Source organism: Hermetia illucens, chromosome 4 (genome assembly GCF_905115235.1).
Source record: "Hermetia illucens chromosome 4, iHerIll2.2.curated.20191125, whole genome shotgun sequence".
NCBI classification, from domain to species: domain Eukaryota; kingdom Metazoa; phylum Arthropoda; class Insecta; order Diptera; family Stratiomyidae; genus Hermetia; species Hermetia illucens.
The window spans coordinates 127,461,439-127,484,303 of NC_051852.1; the positions used below are offsets into that span (position 1 = coordinate 127,461,439).

General features: G+C 44.1%; 2 protein-coding genes and 1 non-coding gene across 3 annotated transcripts; 1 reads left to right on the forward strand and 2 right to left on the reverse strand.

The window, feature by feature from the left end:
* Positions 1–2,391: 2,391 nt before the first annotated feature.
* LOC119656335 lies at positions 2,392–2,501 on the reverse strand. Its single transcript, XR_005250038.1, has one exon. It is a non-coding gene; the product is annotated as a U4 spliceosomal RNA (small nuclear RNA).
* Positions 2,502–20,377: 17,876 nt separating this feature from the next.
* Positions 20,378–20,977, reverse strand: LOC119654625 (lysozyme-like). The gene has a single exon (XM_038060097.1). The coding sequence runs from the start codon at positions 20,876–20,878 to the stop codon at positions 20,453–20,455; it is 426 nt and encodes a 141-aa protein (XP_037916025.1). The 5' UTR covers positions 20,879–20,977; the 3' UTR covers positions 20,378–20,452.
* A 767-nt stretch (positions 20,978–21,744) lies between these two features.
* Positions 21,745–22,290, forward strand: LOC119654544 (lysozyme 1-like). The gene has a single exon (XM_038059988.1). The coding sequence runs from the start codon at positions 21,797–21,799 to the stop codon at positions 22,223–22,225; it is 429 nt and encodes a 142-aa protein (XP_037915916.1). The 5' UTR covers positions 21,745–21,796; the 3' UTR covers positions 22,226–22,290.
* The last annotated feature ends 575 nt before the right edge of the window (positions 22,291–22,865 follow it).

Below are 22,865 nucleotides of genomic sequence, written 5' to 3' on the forward strand. Positions count from 1 at the left end.
GGCATCGAACCGGATGTCGCCCGATGCATTCACAGTACTAGATCCGCTTTTGCTGCCTTGTCTAAAATCCAGAAATGCAGTTATCTCAACGCCAAGATCAAGTTGAGATTGTTCCGTGTTGGTATATGAGAGTAGCTCATGAAAAGTGAACTCGTTACCCAAAAGCTCCAGACTTTCGTCAATACCCTTCTGTGTCGTATCACCGGAGTAGGTTGGCCTGACACTACATATCTCAAACGAAGAACTTGGTTGGCGCACTGTGATTGGAAGACGGAAGTAACAAACATTACAGGTAACCGTAAGCGATGAGGTGTGGTTGACGCGATTTAACCCACTAACGAGTGAAGGGCAACCATGTATATATATTTAGGCTCTGAAGGTCGCGGTCAAGGCCAGACCAAGGTAGTTCGCAAGCACATTCGAATCGTGCATGGCGGAACGAGTATTTTCCCCCCAGTGGAAGAGGCAGAAGTTGGTGTTGCTAGCGAAGCCCCAAAAACCGCCCTTCATATCGCCCTATTTGTCTCTTAGACACCAAGGGGAAGATGTTGGAGAGGGTGACATACACCAGGCTGCTCCCGTTCATCAAGCTTGCGGGTGGTCTTTCAGAGCGGCAATATGGGTTTCAGCAAGCCTGTTTTACGATGCATTAGCAAAGGTCGTGGAATTGGCTCTAAATACAATGGCCATGGGCAAATGCTATGCTCTGGTGACGCTGGATGTCAAAAATGCTTTTAACTCAGCCAACTGTGGCTGGATTAAAGGCGCTTTGGCCAAACTGGGTGTTCCTAGTTACTTGGTTCGGCTAATCGAGAGTTACCTTTCAGACAGACTTCTCTGGTACGAGACAGACGACGGGCCGAAGAAGTACATTGTGACAGCAGGTGTGCTTCAAGGTTCTGTATTGGACCACTGCTGTGGAACATAATGTACGACAGAGTGCTTGGCCTACGCGTGCCGGAGGAGGCAACACTGTTTGGTTTTGCGGACGACCTGGCGGTAGTTGCAATTGCAAAGCATCCCGAGGATATGGAGGCTTATGCAAATGAAGCCATTCATGCCATCAAGTCGTGGTTACGAATGACCAACCTGGACCTGGGGAAGAAAAGACGGAGGCGGTCCTCATTGCCAACTGCAGGAAGAATAACACGGTTAATATCCGGGTTGGTAATCGTGAAGTCGTCTCAAAATCAATTGTCAAATACCTGGGGGTGCCAAGCTGAGTTTCAAGGGACACTTGGATTATGCGCGGGAGAAGGCAGCAAATGATAGCTTATCTCTTGCAAGGATGATACCTAACGTGGGAGGGCCGAAGTATAGTCTCATGGTACTCATCGCGGGAGTGGTGAGGTCGATCCTGCTATACGCGGCCCCTGTCTGGGCGGGAGCGTTTACCCACGCTGTCAACCGGCGGAAGATAAGTTCGGCATACCGACCAATTGCGCTAAGAGTGTGCAGCGCATTTAGGATGGCGTCGACGATGGCAGTGTGTGCCATCGCGGGAATGATCCCTATAGATCTTCGCCACTGGCCACTGGCTCTACAAAAAACGGAAGGCAAATCCAGCCGAGGTGAATACGGATTTCCGAAAAGCCATCAGGAGAGAGTTGTGTGGCAAGTGGCAACAACGGTGGGATAACTCCGACAAGGGCTGGTGGAGCCATACATTGATCCCGTGCATCGAGAAATGGGTCGACCGAAAGCACGGAGAATTGAATTACTACCTGACACATTTCCTTACGGGACACGGTGGCTATAAGAAGTACTTGCTTCGCTTCGATTTGGACGAGTCTCCCAACTGTTCTGAGTGCGGTGCTATACCCGAGGACCAGGAGCACGTTACGTTCCATTGTCCCAGATTTCTGCACCAGAAAAGGAGGTTGAACAGCATCTTGGGACGGACATCGAGCCCTGCAACCTGGTGGAAGAGATGCTAAAGTTGGAGGGCAGCTGGATGACGGTAAATGAGGCAGTAGCTGTGGTGCAGACGAAACTCCTGGAGTTAAATCGAGCTCGGAAGTTGGCGCGACGGAGACGCGACATGGACGAGCTGGTGTAACGAACCAGAGCATCCCCCGCGAAGTAATACTTCACGGTGGTCCCGCGGGGAGGGTTGGTTTTAGTGGGTGCGAATCCCACACACTGCTGCAACCTGGCGCAGCAGCGTCTTTCTAAGATTTCCACCTCCATCCATAAAAAAAAATATATATGTATATACCGAAGTACGGTCAGTTGTATCACATTTCTCGACCATACTTTTTTCGCTTCCGACAATAGAGAACGAAAAAGTGATAATGCTATCTCCTGATATAAGCTTCGTAAAATTCGCGGAATCCCCAAGTACAATATTTAATTTTTTTGCGCGTCCGCAGCTGGACAGTGGGGTATGATACGTGTGTACATGTCACACTCATTGAACTGTTTTGGTTAAAGTTTTCAACTAGCAATAATCGTACCTCGGTTGAACCTCATTGGTTACGATATCGCCTCTGCGCAAAGCTGATTCATTGAACTGTTGATGTCGATTGCCTTATATAATAGTTGTCGATAACAGTTCGTTCAGTTCAAGCCTGGTAGTGTAGGTACTTCAAGAGTGTGTAGTTATTTATTAAGTTGAAATGGGAGATTCCGAGAACGATAGTAATGATTCACTAATTTATGTAGATCCAACGAAATTCCGGGAAACGCTTGTGAAATGTATACATTGTAACGAAGACTTCGTAAACTTGAAACATGGTCACATCGAGCAACATTACATGAAGCCGCATTCTAGCTGTTATTCAACATGTCGACGCTGCAATGGAGAAGTTTATTTGTACCGCGACGTACTTTTAAAAAAAAACTGTTTTTTTCATCAGTGCACTCCCACTTCCCACAAAACGTTAAACCCTCATCAAGAGGAAAGTGATAAGCTCAACAAACAGTAAATAAAATATTGTAAAATTTGTAACTGTTGTATGTATATGCACAGATAAAAAAATTGATGAAAATATTATCAGAGATGACAGCGATAGTACTATCGGCGCCAACAGCCGTGGAGATTGGAACAACACTAGTGTGAAGTGCGTGTGAGGGTCCGTCACCCTCCTCTGTAGTCTTACTGAGCTGTTAATTTTAATAGGGCTAGGGGATAGTGTATCCATCAAACAAATTGCCAATGGGCGTGTTTGATGCGTTGCATAAATGTTTGAAGAATTTCAAACAACGAGATGCGTGGGCACCCGGGCGCGGGGGTAGTTTGATGCCATCATGGTAAAGTTGAGAGGTTATATACATAAAAGCAAAAAAGATCCCGCCATCCTACTTCTGTTAAAATTACGTTACCCCGGCAAAAGGTGCTATCTCATCTCATCATAAATAAGCTGGTAGGGTAATTATCGTCCCAATGTGTAAGAGGGGCTGCAGATGGGGCCGCCCCTTCCCCTCTATGTTGCGCATCACCCCGTTGCCCAATTTGTTTGACAGTGTATAGGCCCTATTACGGATAAAAAATCAGGACCGTGAAATGTGTAATTAAGAGGTCTTGGAGCATTACGTCGCCGCAAAGAGGACAACATTACTGCCGGAAATCTTACCACATCAAATGCCTAGGTGTTCCTGCAGTGTTCTTAGAGATTCGAGCAAAATTCGCTAACAACGTATCGTATCGCTGCAACACTTGCCATGGCTCCACGCTGTCAGATGCAATACAGCTGCTTAATAAACAGTCCTCGACCTTGGCAGCAATTCAGCGCGCCGTTAAGGCTTCTGCTTTGGTACCGAAGTCAAATGATGTCCCTCTACCGGCGGCATCTACTCTATTTACTGTATTTTCAGCTGTGTCTATTTCTTGGAGGGTCATGCGAACTAATTACGCATGTTAAGAATCCACCAGCTTAATATGCAGGGTTCAAGGACAGTGTCAAATGACCTTATATTTCCAGTACGCCAACAAAATAGAACCGGGGATACAAACTATTGAAAAGGCACTGGACATCATAGGTGATAAACCTATTATCATTACCATAGATTCCAATGCGATCTCGCTCCTGTGGGACCCGGTATGTGCCAGGAGACATCAAAATGATAGAAGATTGGCAAGAAATTGGGTAGACACTGCAAGAGCCATGCTGGATGGATTCTTTCCTGATGAAGAGCCAGAAATGGACACGGAAACTCAGCGTGCCCTCAGGCAATCCATCAGGAAATCTCTTAAGCACCGCAATGAAAATGAGGGAGGAAGTGTTGAAAGTGAACGGCCATTCGAAATAGTGGAGCTGCTAAACGCGGCTAACCGCTTCTGAAATAGGGAAGCACTAGGGGCAGATCAGATTCGGGTTGAAATCTTGAAGCGTGCAATTTTGGCAGTCCCTCATGAGATGCTGCACATGTATAATTAGTGCCTCGAAGATGAAGTCTTCCCTGATATATGGAAAATTGGCTCAGTCAGAGCCATCTACAAGGAAGGGGGTAAAGACAGGGGAGAAGTAAAGTCTTACAGGCCCATATGTCTACTACCTGTAGCGGCCAAATTACTGGAAAGACTTATTTTGAATCGGCTCGATCCACTACTGACGAGCGAGATTCGTGTTGCCCAACGTCAGTTTGGATTCCGTACGGGGAAAGGCACTGAGGGTGCCATCTTCGAAGTGAACCGCATTGTGCGGGACACTGACAAGCCGTATGATTTGGCAATTGTCATCGATATTGAAGGCGCCTTTGACCCCTATGGTGGCCAGCGGTGCTGAAAGAGTTGGAGGTGAGGGGGTGTGCACCTGCACTGTATGGGCTTATCTACAGCTACCTCTAAAATCGGAGGGTAGCAATAGAAGAAAATTTTCAGAGGGAAGAGAAAATAATCACCAAGGGTTGCTCACAGGGGTCCCTACTTGGACCAAGTCTGTGGAACCTGGTGTTTGACAGACTGATAAATGTGTTATCCGACATTGCAGTGGAGATTACTCCAACTGCATATGCGGATGACATCCTCATCCTCATTGAGGGCAAGAGTGGCTCACACATCGAAAATCTTGCTCGGAGCACCACGGAATACGTTAATACCTGGTGTAAGGGAATGAAGTTGAAACTCTCGGCGAATAAAACGGAGGCAATCCTGTTGAAGGGAAAGTTGGCCCGAAGGCCCATTTTAAGAATCCAGGGTAATACGATACGAGTCGTCTCAGAGTTAAAATACCTGAGGTTATGGTTGAGTGCTAGCACAAACCATCGCCGGCATATGATGGAGGCAGCAGGTAAAGCCAAAAGGATATTCAGCGACCTTCTTGGACTTGCTAACGCTGATTGGGATAGAGGATTGTCGGTTCCCATCCTAACGTATGGAGCGGTAGGTTGGGCACCATTCACGAGCGACACAAATATTGGGCCAGTTAGATCTGCCCAACGAATGGCTCATGTGCACACCGGACTGTCTTAACGGATGCTGTGTGTGTGGTAGCTGGTGAGCTACCGATAAAGCTTGCGGCAATTGAGAGACACTTTGCCTATAAGCTTAGGAGGGGAGTTAGGTTCTCGGTTGAAGTAGAGGCCTTTAACGAGAGCTTGTCTGAGGGAAGGAAAGAAAAATTGAGGCTAAGAGATGCCATCTTAAAGAAATGGCAGAGGGAATGGGATATTAGCGAAAAGGTAAGAATTACGAAATGTCTCTTTCCAGATGTCGCAAAGAGAGTTAAGATGAAATGGCTGCACATCAACCATTATGTGAGTCAATTCCTTACGGGACACGGGGATTTTAGGAGCAAATTAGCTCAATTTGGACTCAGCGGAAGCAGTGACTGCGACTGCGGTGAGGAAGAGACAGCACTGCACGTGTTATTTGAATGTCCCACGTAGAAGCATGAGCGTAATAGGGTGGAAATTAGATGTAGAAGGGAGCTTGGGAAATGTTTCCCCTGAGGAGCTAGTGGGGGAGAAGGTTTTCCCTGCGTTCAATGATTTCTGCAAGGAAATACTTAAAAGTAAAAAGATTTCTAGGGTTTTAGACATAAGTGAGTTGGAAGTTGCCATTGAATCAGGAAGGAAGTGAATGAATATGTCAGTGAGTGAACGAACTTATCTAGGATATTAAGTGAGGGAAATTCTATAAGTTAGAGTGGGATAGTTGAATGAATGGACTAATAGGGCCACAGGGAGTTTGAATGAGTGTCAAATGGATTAATTATGAGAATTAGAGAGGGTCTGTGAAAAGACTCGCGTAGCCCGCTGGCAAGGTCAGCGATGCGAAACGAGCATTGCCTGCAACTATTGTTGTAGGCAATGAGCCCACGGAAATGCGTTTCCTTAATCTATGAGAATAGCCTAAAGGGTGTCGAACGGATGATCGCACCGGATGTCAAGGAATCTACATCGAACGCGTACCTCGGGGTTGAGTAAGGCCCATTCGCGGCCCTAGCGCGAAACTTAACATTGGTGTTCTACTCGAGGTGGTTGTGATGTTAAACATGTCGACAAGCTAGAGTCGCATCCCCAGGTGAGGGACTTGTAAGGACGTATCCTTGCAAGAAATCTACCATCTGGCCCAGCCAGAAAACAAGCCATCCCGAAAGGCAGGGGGTACGGCGGCGACCGCCTAACGCACAGTGCAGTAGACACAAACTCCATGTGTCTACTTCTCCTTCTGTCAAGGATGACCTTTCCAAGCCGAGCGATTCAGCACAATCACTGAATTCCGCCGTAAACGTGAACCGCAACACTGGTCGTCATTACCTATGTGTTCCCGGCAGCTTAGAAATTCTTTCGACGAGACTTTGAGTTATAAAAAGTCGCTTCCTACTGTGCCTAACAGTGTAGCCTCAACATCTTCTCAGGAAGCTCTGCACCAGGGCTCTCAATCCGATTTGATTTCGTCTGCAATGCCTTCCTACATCAGGGTTGCTTCCACTGACTCTACACCCCTGATCCAGAGGTCCCTATGGGACGAGTTATGATCCACCGAGCCTCCAATTCTGTCATCGCATCGAAGAAAGCATATTCGAACTGCATTTCTTGATCCGTGATTATTACGGCTGGAACCCCAAAGTGCAAATCTGCTCTTGACAGAGCGCCTCAGCACATAATTGTGTTATAGTGCCCTTGAGAGGCATTGCCTCAGTCCGCCGCTTAGACCGGTCAAAGATCGTTAGCCATTAGCCATGCTAACAGTATAAAGTGTGGAAACACTTTGTTGATTTAGGAAATACACTTACCTCTTTTTTACCATGCTTAGTGGCTTGCACTTATAGCATGCCAAGCACTCTGTGGCCAAAGAATTATCGCCTCTGTTCGTAGATGTACTGAGTGGAATACTTCCATGCAGAAAGCGATCAGAAAATATGACATAGATCCCTTTTACGGAGGTTTCGCAACAGATAGAAGAAGGTGATCCGAAGGTAGAGATCTCCTTCAACGTATATTTGGAGTCCGACTGCATACTTTGGAGAGCAGCGTCATCCTTCTGGACTGATGCGGTTGTCGAAAAATTGAGTCCGTCTATGTACATATGCTGAACGTCCGAGGTAAACTCGTTAAGGAAAATTAAGCGCTGAAATTGGGGGGGGGGGGGATCCTTTGCCAACCGGCAGTGGTTACTGTGATGATCCAAGTTTCGTGAGGAGATGAATCTCAAGAAAATTTGCACTGCATTGCACAAGCCAAAAGTCATCCGTGTTTACTGGAAAATTCGAACGGTCAACAAATTGTCGTTTTTGGAATTGTAAGGATTTGATGATATGCTTTGGTGGGATCGAAAGTCGAGAAAGCACGATCGTTTGCTAAGTAATGAGGAAAGTCTTGAATGAGAGGATTGTGGTACCGATCCGAAATCGTCTAAACATTTAGACGTCTGTCTTCTCCATAAGGTCGATATTCGCTGTTGTATTTGGGGGCTAGATTGAGTGGAAATGACCAACAGAAGATCCATAAATACCATGCTTTAGATGTTCAAGCTCTTTTTCGCAACAGCAAGCTCTGGGGCGGTAAAGGATTTTGATGTGGTAAACATCATGCTGGGAGATACTATATTCGATAGTAATTTTGCCATAATTTTGGAAGATATAGTGACGCAGGAAATAGTTCCCTCAACGAACTTAGTTTTTTTGTTGTGTTCCAGGAAACGTGCATGTGCTGGGCGGAGTTCAATGCGGACCACGGCGATTAACCGACAGCCCATTTCGTGGGGTGGACGTTGAGGGTGTCTGAGCTTTCCGCCATCTCGATGATAGATATTTCCGCCATCACGGGGTGCCCGTGTTCCTTGTGTATTTTATTGGCCATCAAGGCCAATATCTCCCTGGAACTGCCGTTTGCACACGACAGTCCTTGAAGCTGCAAAAACGTGAGGAGCTCCTCGCTAAACTTTTCCCAGCCTGCTCATTCATTTCATCTAGTAGCTGGCTGGGGGTGTGGTCCTCAAACGTCAAGTCCATCAGCAAGTAATTTAGCTTTGTTGTGCCACTTACCGACAGACGCCTTATGAGTTGTTCTTTAAGTCGAGTGCAGAAGCTCTCCCTCAGAATATGGGCAATGAGTGCAGCTGACTCCTGGTTCAGGTTGTTGTATTTGTTGGCGTTTGTGGTGACGCCCGCCAACGCGAACTGAGCCGCTAGTTGGAAAATCAAACGGCAGTTATGGGCTATCATATTTCTCCTGTGATTGGCAATAGATGCCTTTGGTAGTTCTGTGTTATAGTACAGAGTCTGTCCTTCCCGCTTTCTCTCGTCGTGAACTGCTCTGTTTCAGCGAATAAATATCACATACTTTTGAATACTTTTCGTGGCAGCCGTGATCTTCGAGTGAGTCAATAAGTTAAGCGTTTTTGAGAGTGGTTAGTTTTTGGATGGGGAACAAAAAAGAAAGCTTTTATTTCAAAACTTTCTGTTTTTATCTTAACTGTGAACTTCTTCTTCTTATTGATGGCCAGGACCCACTTAAAGTTCTCTCCAAAAGAAAACGATACTATTAAAAAAGAATTTTTAATAGTATCAAAAAATGAATGAAACCCAATAAAAAGGCATCTAATCCCTAGGTTCCATTACACTATCGCCACTGTGATTTTGAAGAAGATTACGTCCTTAAATCTCAATTTTTTTTGCTCACATATTATTGTTATCCGTATCATTGCTGATAAATTAGAGTAGACGCACTTATTGTTCGATAATGATAACATTTCGGTGGGGCTGCATTTATTGTCAACACTAGCTTGATTGAAATATTGTCAAAGTGTAAGTCGGAAAGCTTTTGGAGAGTTTATCTTAATTCAAACTTATAAGCTTCAAAGTAAAAAAGTTGATTGTTCAATTTGTCGTTCATACAGCGCCAGGAACTCTGCAACTATTAAGCGTGAATTGAAATTACCCCTAAATGAAAAAAATTAAAATAATTCTGAATTGATCTGATACGTAAAGTTTCGATAAATTAAAAATCAAATAGAAATATATATTATACATTTCCTCCAGCAATTTAAAACCTCGAAAGTGATTTGCTACCAACGCCAATTGATTGATCCTTTTTTTTTCTAGCCTCCCTTATGATCAGTATAAATTTTCTCTGTTTTTAAACGCTCCTTTGGGGATCCGAGCGTCAAGCATTTGTCCTAGATAGCCGCTCAAATCCAACTTGTGCTCTGAAGAAGGGAATGTGACGGAACAATATTTCAGATTTTTCAACGGAGTAGCAGTCGACGAGAGTGGAGTGTTTTTCCCTGATGTTTTTTTTGAAAAAGGAAGAACACATTTGGAATTCCCTTGTGGAGCAGGAATCAAACCAGGATAAAAGCAAAGGCCCACAAGTATTTCAATTAGACAAAATGAGGATAGATTGCAATGAAGCATCGGGAGGGGTCTTACGGTTGTGGTACTCATGAAGGAAGCCGAGCGGTAGAGAAAACCATTCTCGACGAGATTCCACGGTATGGGGTAGTCCAGAGGGCTTACGAAAACTCTTTCATCTTTCATTATCCATGAAAGTGTAAGGAGCTGATGCTGTTACCTGTTTTTGAACCATTTTCTTTCAAACCTATATACCTTTTAGACGCTCTAGAGGGAGGACAGAAAGTAGTACTACGAATAGTAACAGGTGTTCGGTCAAATGAGAGGTACGACTCCAAGTCACCACTAATTATGATAATATTTGAATCAGATCCGGAATGTCATAATCCAGATGGAAAACTCCTGCAACTTATCACCCGCGAAGCTCCTGGAAGACCCCTAAGGAGGAGGGGCGATAAAAAGGTACAGCGTTAGTGTGGTGCGAAACACGGCACAATCAACTCACCGGAAAGGAGCTACAAGTAACCAGTAAAATAAGATGCAGAATAACGGAAATTTGCTGCCAAAATGGTTCTACGTGGAACTCCGCGAAGTGGTAACTAAACGAACCAAGTAGTGTCAAAAAAAAACAAATGCAGCAGCGGATTTACACAGTGAGACTTGGACTACGATCGCACCATGACAAAGTTGAAACTAATTGCGGCAATAGTAGAAAGAAATAAGTCGGGAAACCGGAAGCTGGACGCTTCAGGTACGAAAGGTTTTGTGTATTTCTTAGTACGTAGATGTAATATATCCATATATTATGTGAGAGTATCCACTTTCGGGTGATATTGACATTCATAGTCTTCAATTTTCAAAGAAGCAACAAATTTGAGGTATTATAACTTTGTTAGTAATAGTGCGATTTCCACCAAACTTGGTAAGATCATGCTCTATATTATAGCCTATATCACTGCAAAATTTCATGGTACTAGGATGAACTTAAGGGGGGTTTCTAACCAATTACAAAAAATTGTAGTAATATACTATTATTAACTTTATTTAAACAGATATCGGCATGGAAGGTATTTCGGAGCCCAGGCACCATATAGTGGCAGCCTCCTGATTTGATGATTTCAGATTTTTCGGTTTGGTAGTTTCTGAGAATGGCCCCCATAAAGAAGTGATCACTTTCAACCCCCCGCGCTCCCCACCCTTCCAACGAATGTCAAAACTAAGCTCGGCTTTGAAAAGTACTAATCAAGACCTTTCATTTGATATCCCACATGACTATATTTGATGAAAAAAATTTTACACCCCCCTTTTGCATGTATGGGGACCCCCCCTTAAATTCTACGTAAAACAATGTAATTCACTGCATTGCGGAGCGTTCACATTTCCCACCTTTCTACCAAATTTGGTGTCAATCGCTATAACCCTCTCCGAGAAAAATGCGTGTGACGGACAGACAGACGGATGCATCCCGAATAAAGCTCTGAAGGCAGCAGTAAAAATAGCTCCAAATATGTTTGCCGAGGCGTTCACTACATGCCGAGAAAAATGCGTGTGACGGACAAACAGACGGATGCATCCCGAATAAAGCTCTGAAGGCAGCAGTAAAAATAGCTCCAAATATGTTTGCCGAGGCGTTCACCACATGCCTTAAAGAGGGAGTATTTCCTACACAATGGAAGAAGCAGAAATTAATTCTAGTCCCCAAGTCAAACAAACCTTTGGGTGAAGCTTCGTCCTACAGGCCGATATGCCTTCTAAATAATACTGGCAAACTATTTGAACGAGTAATCTATAACAGATTAATTCGAATTGCCGAAAAGGATGGCGGTCTCTCCGAAAATCAGTTCGGTTTTCGAAAGGGGAGGTATACAACGGATGCACTTGTCCTAGTAGCTAACACAGCTACTAGGACACTTGACGACATGCGGAGTTCCACAAGGGTTTGTCCTAGGGCCACTCTTGTGGATTATTATGTATAACGGGGTACTGACCCTAGACCTTCCTACTGGTGTGGCCTCCATTGGTTTCGCGGACGATATTGGTGTGACGGTTGTTGCACGCCTTCTCGAGGAAGCCGAGCTCTATGCAAATGAAGCAGTCTATGAGATTAAATCCTGGTTAGAGAATGCTGGTCTGCAGCTCGCAGAGCATAAGACGGAAGTAGTACTTATTACCAAGCGGAGAAAGTGCACTTCCATGAAGGTCAAAGTTGGAACGCAAACAATTTATTTCAAGCCTGCACTTAAGTACTTAGGTGTAATGATTGACCAGAGGTTGAATTTCAGATTGCATGTAGAGGGTGCAGCAACCAAGGCATATAACATCGGAGCGCTGGTTGCGAGAATGCTACCAAATATAGGTGACCCAAGGCCGAGCCGTCGACTCCTTATTTCAAGGGTGGTCAGTTCGATCCTACTGTATGCAGCCCCAGTATGGGCAGATGCACTGGAAAATATAATAAATAAGAAAAAGATTGGAGCTGCGTATCGCATAAGTGTACTCCGAACATGTTGCGCTTACAGAACAATTTCTAATTAAGCAGCTTGCGTGATAGCAGGAATGATCCCGATTGAGATTCTGGCGAAAGAAATACAACGACTTTATGATCGAACGTACCTCACCGGAGAATCTCCTGCCCGTCGGCAACAGTTCGCACGAGCTGAAACTGTCGCGGAATGGCAAGAGAAGTGGGACGAGTCAGAAAAAGGCCGTTGGACTCACAAAATCATATGGGATATCCGGAAATGGATCGAGCGACCTCTCGGCGAAGTAGGTTTCGACCTAACTCAATTCGCCATATTGCCCACAGTGTGCAAACATTCCAGAGGACGCAGAACACGTCTTTTTCCACTGCCCCAGATTCGAAACCCAAAGGGCTACATTAGAAGCTACAACCGGGGAGCACTTTACACCCGAAAATATCATGGAGCTTATGGTGAGAGCCAAGGGGATATGGACCGAAGTTGAAAAAGTGATTACAGCCATCGGAAAGATGCTTAGGCAGGAAGAAGTCATCCGAAAGAATGAACGCGAGAGGAACACGAATGTTGACATGAGCGCAGAATAAATTCTGATCCAGCCCCGCGACGTAATACCAAATGGGAGTCCCGCGGGGAGAGTGGAAGGAGAAGGAGGTGGTTTTAGAGAGTAAGACTCCCACATAACCGTGTGGCAGGAGCCTGCGGTAGCTTTTGAAGCTTTCGACATTCCATCGGAAAAAAAAAGACAGACAGACATACAGTAAACCGATTTTAATAAGGTTTTGGATATGACCAATCTCAAGATAGGAGTTACATTTACCGTCTTTAGAGAGAAAAAGCTGACCATAGCGTCCTCGAGAAAATAGCGAAAAAATTTCTTAAAGGAAGGAAAATAAAGATCAGACAGATCATCTGTCGGGTATAAGGGAGGTTCGTTTTGACCCGGTATGCAAAATGCTCGTCTTATGGACATATCTCCGGAACATTTCAACAGTAGGATCGGGGCATTCTTATGGTACAAATAGGGCGAGACTGGACAGAAAACCAAGTTTTACATGCAAAAATAGCAGGATTTGATGGGATATAGGGTATGGTTCAAGGCCATGTCCGATCTTCAGAAAAAAAATCCGTGAAAAAGCAAGGCAGATATGTGCAGAAAGTAGCACTCCCCCTCATGAATTAATAAAATAGATGAAACAAGAGCGAAAAACTGTTTTTCCTTTGAGGAGCATGGCTCAATCAGACTTTCGTGATAAAACGAATCATAAAAATGGCTGCCAGAGCAGGGATCATTAATAAATATTAGTTGCTACTTTCTGACCTTCGATGTCTTGTTTGTGAAGACACTATTTTGCCGGCAGTACAGCGGTGAGGTTACCGGAAGATTAAAAGATCACCGTACAAGTACATTTCCTTAGAGGAGGTGGATGACTGCTAGCAATATTGTCGCATCAAATTAATATTTGTCAGTTGGAACCACTAGAAAATTGGGACGAGACATTTTCCGAAACTATATTCAAAGTCGCAAAAAGGATCACAGGCCGCGAATAAAAGAGCAGTTACTAAATTATCAAACCAATCTCAACAGATTGCGACATGTCAACACTTAAAAAGAGATCCACTTACAGAAAGGCGCCCATTGCCAATACTTGGGTGCGGAAAATATAGAAACCGTGAAAAAGGAACTCCGCTATGAAATCAATAAGCGAAAAAAGTATAAAAGCGAAAAGTATAAAATCTATAGGGCTATAGATATAAGTTCGCCACTCAAAAATATTGCGCTCGTCGATCTATCGGTTTCAAGGAAGCTTTCTCCCGTCCACTCTATTCGAGTCGACTTTATCACGGTAGAAGAACTGGAAGAAATAGACTTGGCCATGATGGATGAAAACGCGGGAACTAGATGGTATTCCTATTGCGCCCTCTTATTATGTTAGAAACAACCGGACAGCTGCTCAAGAAACTCACTAAGGGTAATTCTGGTTGATGTGATAAGTGGGAGGAAAAGGGACCTGTCACCTTTGGTAATTGTTGAGCGGGGCGTTGTTGTGTGCATTCACGGCGAGACGATTTTTTTGCTGTTTGGAGAGTCAGTCCGTATATGCATTTTACGGTGACTCGTCATTTCATCCAAATCAGCAAAATTGCCGGATGTGATACGGTTCAGGACCGTAGTGAAATTTCTCTTCCGTCTCTTCAGCTGCTTGTTATCGCGGATGATGAATCGACCGTTAGCGCCCTTTTGGCATGCGGTATACCGTTCTGAAACCATTGGTATCTATAGCATCTCCCGCTTGCGCAAATTCCCTTTTGTCTAGTCCACACTACGTAGAACTTCTCGGGATTTGGCACGGTATCGGAACTCTAGCGCATAATGTTCGCTAACACTCGCAGCGATCAATAGAGTCCCTTACATTTGTCGAACCACTACGACAACTCCGTAGTCAAACAGACGTTGGAACGGCCCTCGTCCTGAATAACGCCCGAGAAAGAAGCATTTCTAATGGTCACCTAATACTTCGCAATATTTTCAAGCAGATTATATGATATAAGACATTGTCGAGCGTCAGTTGGATCCTGTATTTGATCCGCGTTGAACTTGGGGGGGACAAAGCTCTGCATCCTTGTGATTAACAGCGGACACAATACTTAAGCAAAGGCAAGCTTTTATTAAATGATGATCCTTTTCAAGAGCGATGTGAACCTCTCCCTCGCTGCTGATCGCAATATGGTATATCTGCCGCTGTCATTCAGTTGAAATTCAACTGACCTCTGGTGGGCCCTGTGGCCGAACAATTTCAACTAACGACGAGGAAATCAGAAATGCTGAAATCTATAAACCTCTTCTTGCAAAACCATGTTGACCCATCAGATGTCTGAGCAAGGTGTTGCAAGAGCCTATTTTGGCATTCAGATTTCAGTCCTTTTAGAAGCTTCTCCTAGACTACATTGATCATACAAAGTATACTTTTCCTGTATATCGGATGTTTTTGTTGGTGCGTAACACTCTACTATTGAAATGTCCCTCATTCGGGGCCGGAATCACGCAGTCAGCATCCCGTCCGAAACCCATTCCCAGGTAATGAGGGTACGCGTTGTGGTTGCTCTAGGCATTATTTGGACACCAGATTCGCGCTTGCTTCCATTAACTTTTCCGAAGTTCAATAGTTCACACTGTTGCATGAGGGAGATGAGTGTTCTCCAGAGCCCAGTCATCTAACCTTCCTTAACGTCTACCATTGTGCTTCTCAGTATCCTATTGTTGAGGAGCAAAAAACATCAACATTTTTACAATGCTGGACGTTAAGACAAGCTTTTTTGCTTCTGAGTATCATATTAGGCCTTGCAAGTTGGGGCTTATACACTCAAAGTGCCCGTGCTTGTCGTAAGAGCCGACTAAAACGGATAGAAATTTATAGGCTAGTAACCTGCCCGAAGAACCTGGTCAGAAGAATGTGCGCAGACTCCTCGATAATGGTAGCGGGGGTAATTAGTATGCTCCATTTTTCCAACATGAGCGGGAATTCCAGCGATATAAGCTGGATATTCTGGGACTAAACGAAATAGGATGGTGGGACTCTGTAGCGTACTTATCTCCCTCTTCCAGCAATGTGCTTTTGTGTTCTGGAAAGCTAAATGATAGGAAACGTGAATCCGGTGTCGGGTTGCTTCTGATGGTTACCGCAAGGCGCGACCTGGGAGTCGCTTTCTGACAGACTAACTGCAAGATTCTGGTTCAGGTTAAGGAGCATCAAAATTGTACAATGCTTCGTACCAACGGGGACTTCCAATGTAAGGAAGAAGGATGCATTCTACGCGCATTGAAAAGCAGGGTGATATTGTGATCGTTGTGGGTTATCTGGAATCTGACAACACCTTGCTTGGACATGAGACGGTCATAGCGACTGCAATGTTAATGGTTGGTGGTTTGCGGATTTGACACATTATTTGAGCACGGAGCCTGCCAAAAGGTCGATTGGATTTCAACTGACTGACGCCGTACAAGCTGATTGCTCGCACAGAGAGCTTGCCATATAGTATATTTAGGAGTTGTCTCCTGGATGTGCGCAACAAGAGAAGCGCTGACATCGGCCTTTTAAGGGTCTTCATCTAATGGTGGCTTATGTTCGCTTGCGTGTTCCATCTGTGACATAGGGTTGGGGAGCTGCGGAGTAAAGCGTCTTGGCTTTTTCTTCTTTTTATCGGTGACGTTCTTCGTGGTGCCTTGTCCGGAGTACGTTGAAGAATTCAATGGACGACGACATCTTTCTTCAAACATTTCGAATATGCTAACATCTGTTTTCTCTCTCACCGGGGTCATGGACCTTGGCCAAATGGCTCTAAATTTGGAAAGAGAGGCTTTTTGGCTTGAACCTAAAAACGGTCAGTTCTAGCACATTTTCCGACCATACTTCTTTCGCTTCCGATAACACTGGTCATAAGTGATTATGCTTCTCCTTATCTCCGTAAAATTCGGGAAATCCCCAAGTACAATGTTTTTTTTTGTGTATGTCCACAGATGGATGGTATGATACTTGCGATCATGTCACATTTATTGCACTAGTGATGTCGATTGCCTTATAGTTGTCGACAACAGTTCGTTCAGTTCGAGCCCTGGCAGTGTAGGTACTTGTAGAGTCAGATAGTTAATTATTAAGTTGAAATGGGAGACTGCGGGAGCAACAGTGATGATTCAGCAAACTTTGTAGTTCCAACGAAATTCCGGGAAAAGCTTGTGAAATGTACACATTGTAACGAAGACTTCATAAACTTGAAACACGGTGACATCGAGCAACATTACATGAAGCCGCATTCCAGCTGTTATTCAACATGTCGACACTGCAATGGAGAAGTTTATTTGTACCGCGACGTACTTTTCAAAGAAAACTGTTTTTTTCATCAGTGCACTAACACTTCCCCCGAAAATGTTAAACCCTCAACAGGAAAGTGATAAACTTCCTAAATAGTGAATAAAATATTGTAAAATTTGTAACTGTTGTATGAATGAGGCGGTCCACAATTTATGTTTTCCTCGGTAACGGTAGCGAGGTTCCGCAGAATGCTTCCTTTCTCCAACTTGAGCGGGAATTCCACCGATATAAGCTGGACATGCTGGGCCTAATTGAAATAAGATGGTGAGACTCTGGAGAGTACTCCTCTCCCACTTGTCACACTTATGAGACGTGCTTTTGTACTCTGTAAAGCCTTGTGGTAACAGGCGTGAATCCGGCACTGAGTTGTTTCTGTCGGCTACCGCAAGGCGCACTCTCGTGGTCTGGGGGCCGGTTTCTGACAGACTTCTAACTGCAACATTTCGGCTCAGGTTAAGGATCATCGCAATTATATAATGCTGCGTACCAACGGAGGGTTCCGATATAGTGGAGAAGTAAGTAGTAATTACATGCAGTTCGGGGGAGGCTTCTTAAAGGTGACATTGTGATCATGATGCGTGATCTGAATTTCAAAGTGGGTTCTGCCAACACCTTGCTCGGACATCTGATAGTTACCGCAACGGTACGCAACTTCTACTGCCTCGTCATTGGAGGCAATATTTTACGAGCACAGAGCCTGCCATAAGATCAGCTGGGTTTCAACTGACCGACATAATACGAGCAATTAAATCGACCGTTTCGCGATCAGCAGTAGATTTAGGAGTTGGTTCCTACTGGATGGGCGTAATAAGTGAGGTGCTGACAGGGGCTCAAAAGAAATCACAACCTAATGGTCGCTTACGTTCGCTTGCGTGTTGCGTGGTCCTTCCTGAAAGATCGTCATAAGATCTGGCTGACTGCGGCGTCGTAGAAGCAGATCGATGAACGGAAGGGGTTGAAGGCTCTGCTGACCGCTGAGAGTGATGGCGGGCGTGATGCGCTCGAATTTCGATACCGAGCATAATCCCGAGAAATTCAGCGTAATGTACGCCGTGACAAGAGAGAATTTGGTATTGCGCTGGTCAGGAAATGGTTAGTCACCGCTCCATGCGGATACGGACTGTTCCCACAACCAGAAGGAAAATCATTTTTGTATTCAATGCACTCAAATGGTCTCCCCACTGCACTTGCAATTACCGAAAAATGTTTCTTCCACTCGTTCGGAAATCTTGGGAATCCCAGACCTTTGCTAAAGAGTGGAAGAAGGAGATGATCGTTAGAAGCCCATAGGAGAGCACCTGTTTTTAGTGCGACAATTGAAGGGGTATCTGCGTTCTCTCTGCCGTCGGAAATATAATAGGTCAAATAATCCTCAAACGCATCAAAAAACATCTTGCAGGCTCGATCTATAGGAAGCAGACTGGTTTTCGCTTCGAATTTTCCTGCATTGACCACATGAATGGATCAGTTTGGAATAGTGCGCGGAGTTAAGCTCTAAGCTTCATTTGCTCTTCAGCGATTTCGATTCCGATAATGTTAACAGCCAATATATCTGGAGTGCTCTATACAGGAGGGGCATTCCGGAGAAGCTAATAGTTATTATAAAAGTGGTATATGAAGGCGCAAAATGTCACATAATGCACTTAGGAGGAAGATTTTCAGGTCCAAAGTGAAGTTCGCGAGATTTGTATCCTGTCACTGATATTATTTTTTCTTGTTCTTCATGCTGCCTTGTCCGGAGAACCTGGAAGAATTAAATGGACATGACACCTTTCCTCGAAAACTTTGACGCTGATGACATCAATTTGCTCTCTCACCAGGACATGGACTTTGGCCGAATAACCCTGATTGTGGACAGGGAGGCATGTAGAATCGGACTAAAGATAAACACCAACAGAACCAAGGTTCTCAGCCTGATGGGTCAATGCACTCTCCCTATCTCCATTAATGAACAGAGCATCGAAAGCGTCTATCAATTTGTATATCTAAGTGGCTTCAACCGAACTGGATGTTACTCGACGTATTAACAGTGGTAGATCTACTTTCACTGCCGCCTCTAAAATCTGGAAACGCAGTTATCTCAACATCAAGATAAAGTTGAGATTGTTCTGTGCCTGTGTTCCTTCTGTGTTACTATGGGACTACTAGTATTATCCAGAAGCACCAAGCGTTCATCGGTACCGGTCTGCATCGTATCATCGGAGTCCGCAGGCCTGACACTATCTCAAAAGGAAAACTTGGTCGGCATACAGACTTGGCATTCGTAGCTTTGCGATCGGAGGACAGAAGTGGCAGTAGATGTATAAGAGGATCGTTCTTTCTATCCATAATTTGATATAGTGAGACCTTTTGGTAAATCAATTGTTCTTTCTTTTTCGAGAGTCTGTTAAATTTCGGCCATCTGAAGATGCCCAGGTTTATTTGAATCTAAGCGTCTATGTTAGTTTTTCTTTGATGGGTTTGAGGCCGGCATTAAGTGGATGAAGTGTTCTATTAACAACAAATGCTATTGCAAACTATCTCTTGCTCGTTGATTTCCCTCTTTTAAAGTTTGTGCATGATTTCGTGATAATCATCTCTCTGCCTAGTTGTGCCATTTCCAATGTCTCTAGGGTATTCAGTTTGTACTGCGGGACCTGTTCGGAGAAGGTGTGGGTTGAGGTCGACACAAGGATTGCACATTCCAAGATTTAAAAGAGTAGTCCAATATCCCTTTGCGTGGTTATTTCCGTTGATACATCTGCTGCGTATCTTGGGGCTTGATGGCGAAAGGGTAATGTCGGTTCTTTGCTTTGCAGTTCCTATTATTGTCGATAGCACTATCCTATAGATAACACGGGTAGGGTATCTGATGCTGGCTTTCGTACTCATCAGTTTGTGGGAATATGAGCCCGTTACAGAAAAGAATCGGCCGACATAGATCACTGTAGCATTATGCAACCCCTCAACGTCGTCCAGGGGTGCTAAAGAAACTGGAAGAAATTTGGAGTGGCATGTTAACCTCGAGATTTCGTTGAAAATGCGGCGATATGGGGCAGAAATTTGCATATTGCCTAACCGAGCACTGACTATTCTGTTTTGGATACTGGAACTCCAATGTTCAAAAGCCGTAGTTTGGACAATGCGCTCATGCATGAAAAAGGGGCGGTAAAGATCCGCACATTTTGAGTAATACACTCATCCTCATCTCCCTTTTTAGCCAATATCCTGATGTTGAGGCTATCTAAAACTGAACCTGCGAGAGCCTTCTTTTAAGCTGAAATACTGATATTAGATAAAATGAATAAAATAGATTTTAATTAAGTTTATTTGCTTTTATGTATAGAGATTACATGAATTTCGAGCCAAAGGTAATTGATAATATTCAAAAGCATTCGTGAATAGATGGTTTGACTTTTGTACAGTGATTCAACCAGCCATACCACGCCCTGAAGCCTTGTTGACGTTTGATCAATCTTGCACAAGTAACTGCCTTCGATATGTCATCCTTCAGGAGTTCATTGCACGACAAACCGCAAGCATTATGAGATTTAATATGTCCTTTGCACCACCATTTATCGTTGATTTGAAATAGTCCATAGTCCCAACTGCCATCCCTGTTATTCTTGTTCATTGCATTCGTTTGATAGTTGCTCTCCCAGCGAACCAAGCAGACCCAGTCGGGCAGCTCAGACTTGGGGATACCACGTTGAAACAGTTCTCTCGCCAAGGTACACTTTGTGAATCGCTTAGACTCCACAGAGGCAAACACAGTTAAAACCAGAAACAGGAATACTGTACAGAACTTCATCCTTATTCGATAGTGAACAGAACCAAACTGAAGTCGATAAATCGCAGTTTTGAAGATTTATCCATGTTGCTTTTATAATGCCGGAGTAATACCATTGGATGTTCTAAATTCGTACTACATTTTTTGCAGTTATTCCCCGAATGAGTCTCCATGCCAGCTGTATCAGCCGGCAATGCATATCATGTATGAACATTGCTAATCTTATTTAATTTGTTTCCCCATTTATACTATATGCTGGGTGGCGTGTGTATAAATTTTGTAAAGTATCTGACTCATGACACTTGGATTACTTAAGTATGTGCTAAACCTAACAGAGAAAACCACAACGATCGCTGAAACATGCCTCCTATGGGAGAACATTTCGCAAAATAGGCAGCTTCAGCGATAAGCTCAGAACTTACGTGATAAGAATTCATAAATCGCTTTTCTAGGAAAATTATTTTCTTAATCGAAGTAACTTTCCTTTCTTATCAAAGGCAAACTTCCCATTACGGTGCCTTTCAGTTATTGCAAGAACTTTTTATCTTTCTTCGTATCTTTTGAATTTGCATAAGATTACTAAGAATTCGTAAACATTTCTATTTCGGGATCCAACCAAATTCAGCTCCTGCACACAATATGCATCTGAGAGTGCAAATCAGATATTCCGATGGTATCTAACTACATTGATAAGATATACTTCTTTCACAAATAGCAGATATCGATTTCAACAAGATTGATTTGATTGAATTGATATCATAATTATTTACTCTGTTTACTGCTCATAATATTCACTTCAGCATATTTCGCTGAATCTAATGTGATAATCAAACAATCACCGCATTTCTTTCTAAATTTAAATTCATTTTCGGTATTTAAACGCCGTTTTTTCCGTGAAACATCAGTCTCTTTGTGTCTCACAGAAAGGCATTTCTCAACATGAAAGTATTCGCTATTCTCGCTTTCGTTCTCGTCTGCGCCGCCCCGGCCTGGAGTAAGATCTTCACCAAATGCGAGCTTGCAAAGGAACTCCTTGCACATGGCATCGCAAAGTCTGAAATCCCTAACTGGATTTGCCTTGTCCAACACGAATCTGGATTCAACACCAAGGCCTTAGGAGCCCTCAATTCAAATGGAACCCGGGATTATGGCCTCTTCCAAATTAACAACAGATACTGGTGCCAAGGAAGCATTGAGTCCTCCAACTTGTGCCACATCAAGTGTGACGATCTTCTTTCCGATAACATCACTGCAGCTTTGAATTGTGCTAAATTGATCAAGGAACGTCGTGGCGGTACCTTCGAAGCCTGGTACGGATGGTTGAACTATTGCCAAAAATCCTTACCAAGCGTCAGCGAATGTTTTTAAGGATGACACATTTTATGTGATAATACTTGAATAAAATGGGTGTTGGCAACAATCTGTCTAGTTTATATGTGTCCTTTTCACTTCCTTCTTATACATAGTCTCATCTTTCATGTTATTATTTTTTCAACATTTAAATTCCACTAAGGCCATACTTACTTAATGTTGTACAAGTGATAAACTAGCAACAGTGGGCAAGCACTGGGATAGGGGCTGTGTCTCCGAGGGTACACCCGTTCCTAACTAATGCGGCCCGCTCCCTTGCACACGATGCGCTGGTTACTTTTTCATGGAGAATATACATAAACTTAAGAAAAAAATCGACGAAACAACAGGAAAGGAAGAAGAGCTGAGTACGTTTGGGCGGAGCGTCGTTCACCGCAGCGACCAACTCCAATACCTTGTAGTGCCCCTGTTCCGGAAGTAAGCTAAGTCAGAATTGCTATTCCTAAGCAGATGGATTCAGACATAAACCGAGTGCAAGTGCAGTCGATCGTCCTTGCTAGAACCGAAGAGGAAAGGCTCATTAGGAAATGCGCAGCAATGGTGAAGCATATGCGATCGCCAACGGTCGTCCAGAGGAACGTCAGCAAAAGCGTCAAAAACGGGCTGATGGAACTGGAGGAACTACTGGACCGCATCT

Bases quoted from the DNA above. Each gene is read 5' to 3' on its own strand.
- LOC119654625 (XM_038060097.1), bottom strand. From the start codon at position 20,878: ATGAAGTTCTGTACAGTATTCCTGTTTCTGGTTTTAACTGTGTTTGCC.
- LOC119654544 (XM_038059988.1), top strand. From the start codon at position 21,797: ATGAAAGTATTCGCTATTCTCGCTTTCGTTCTCGTCTGCGCCGCCCCG.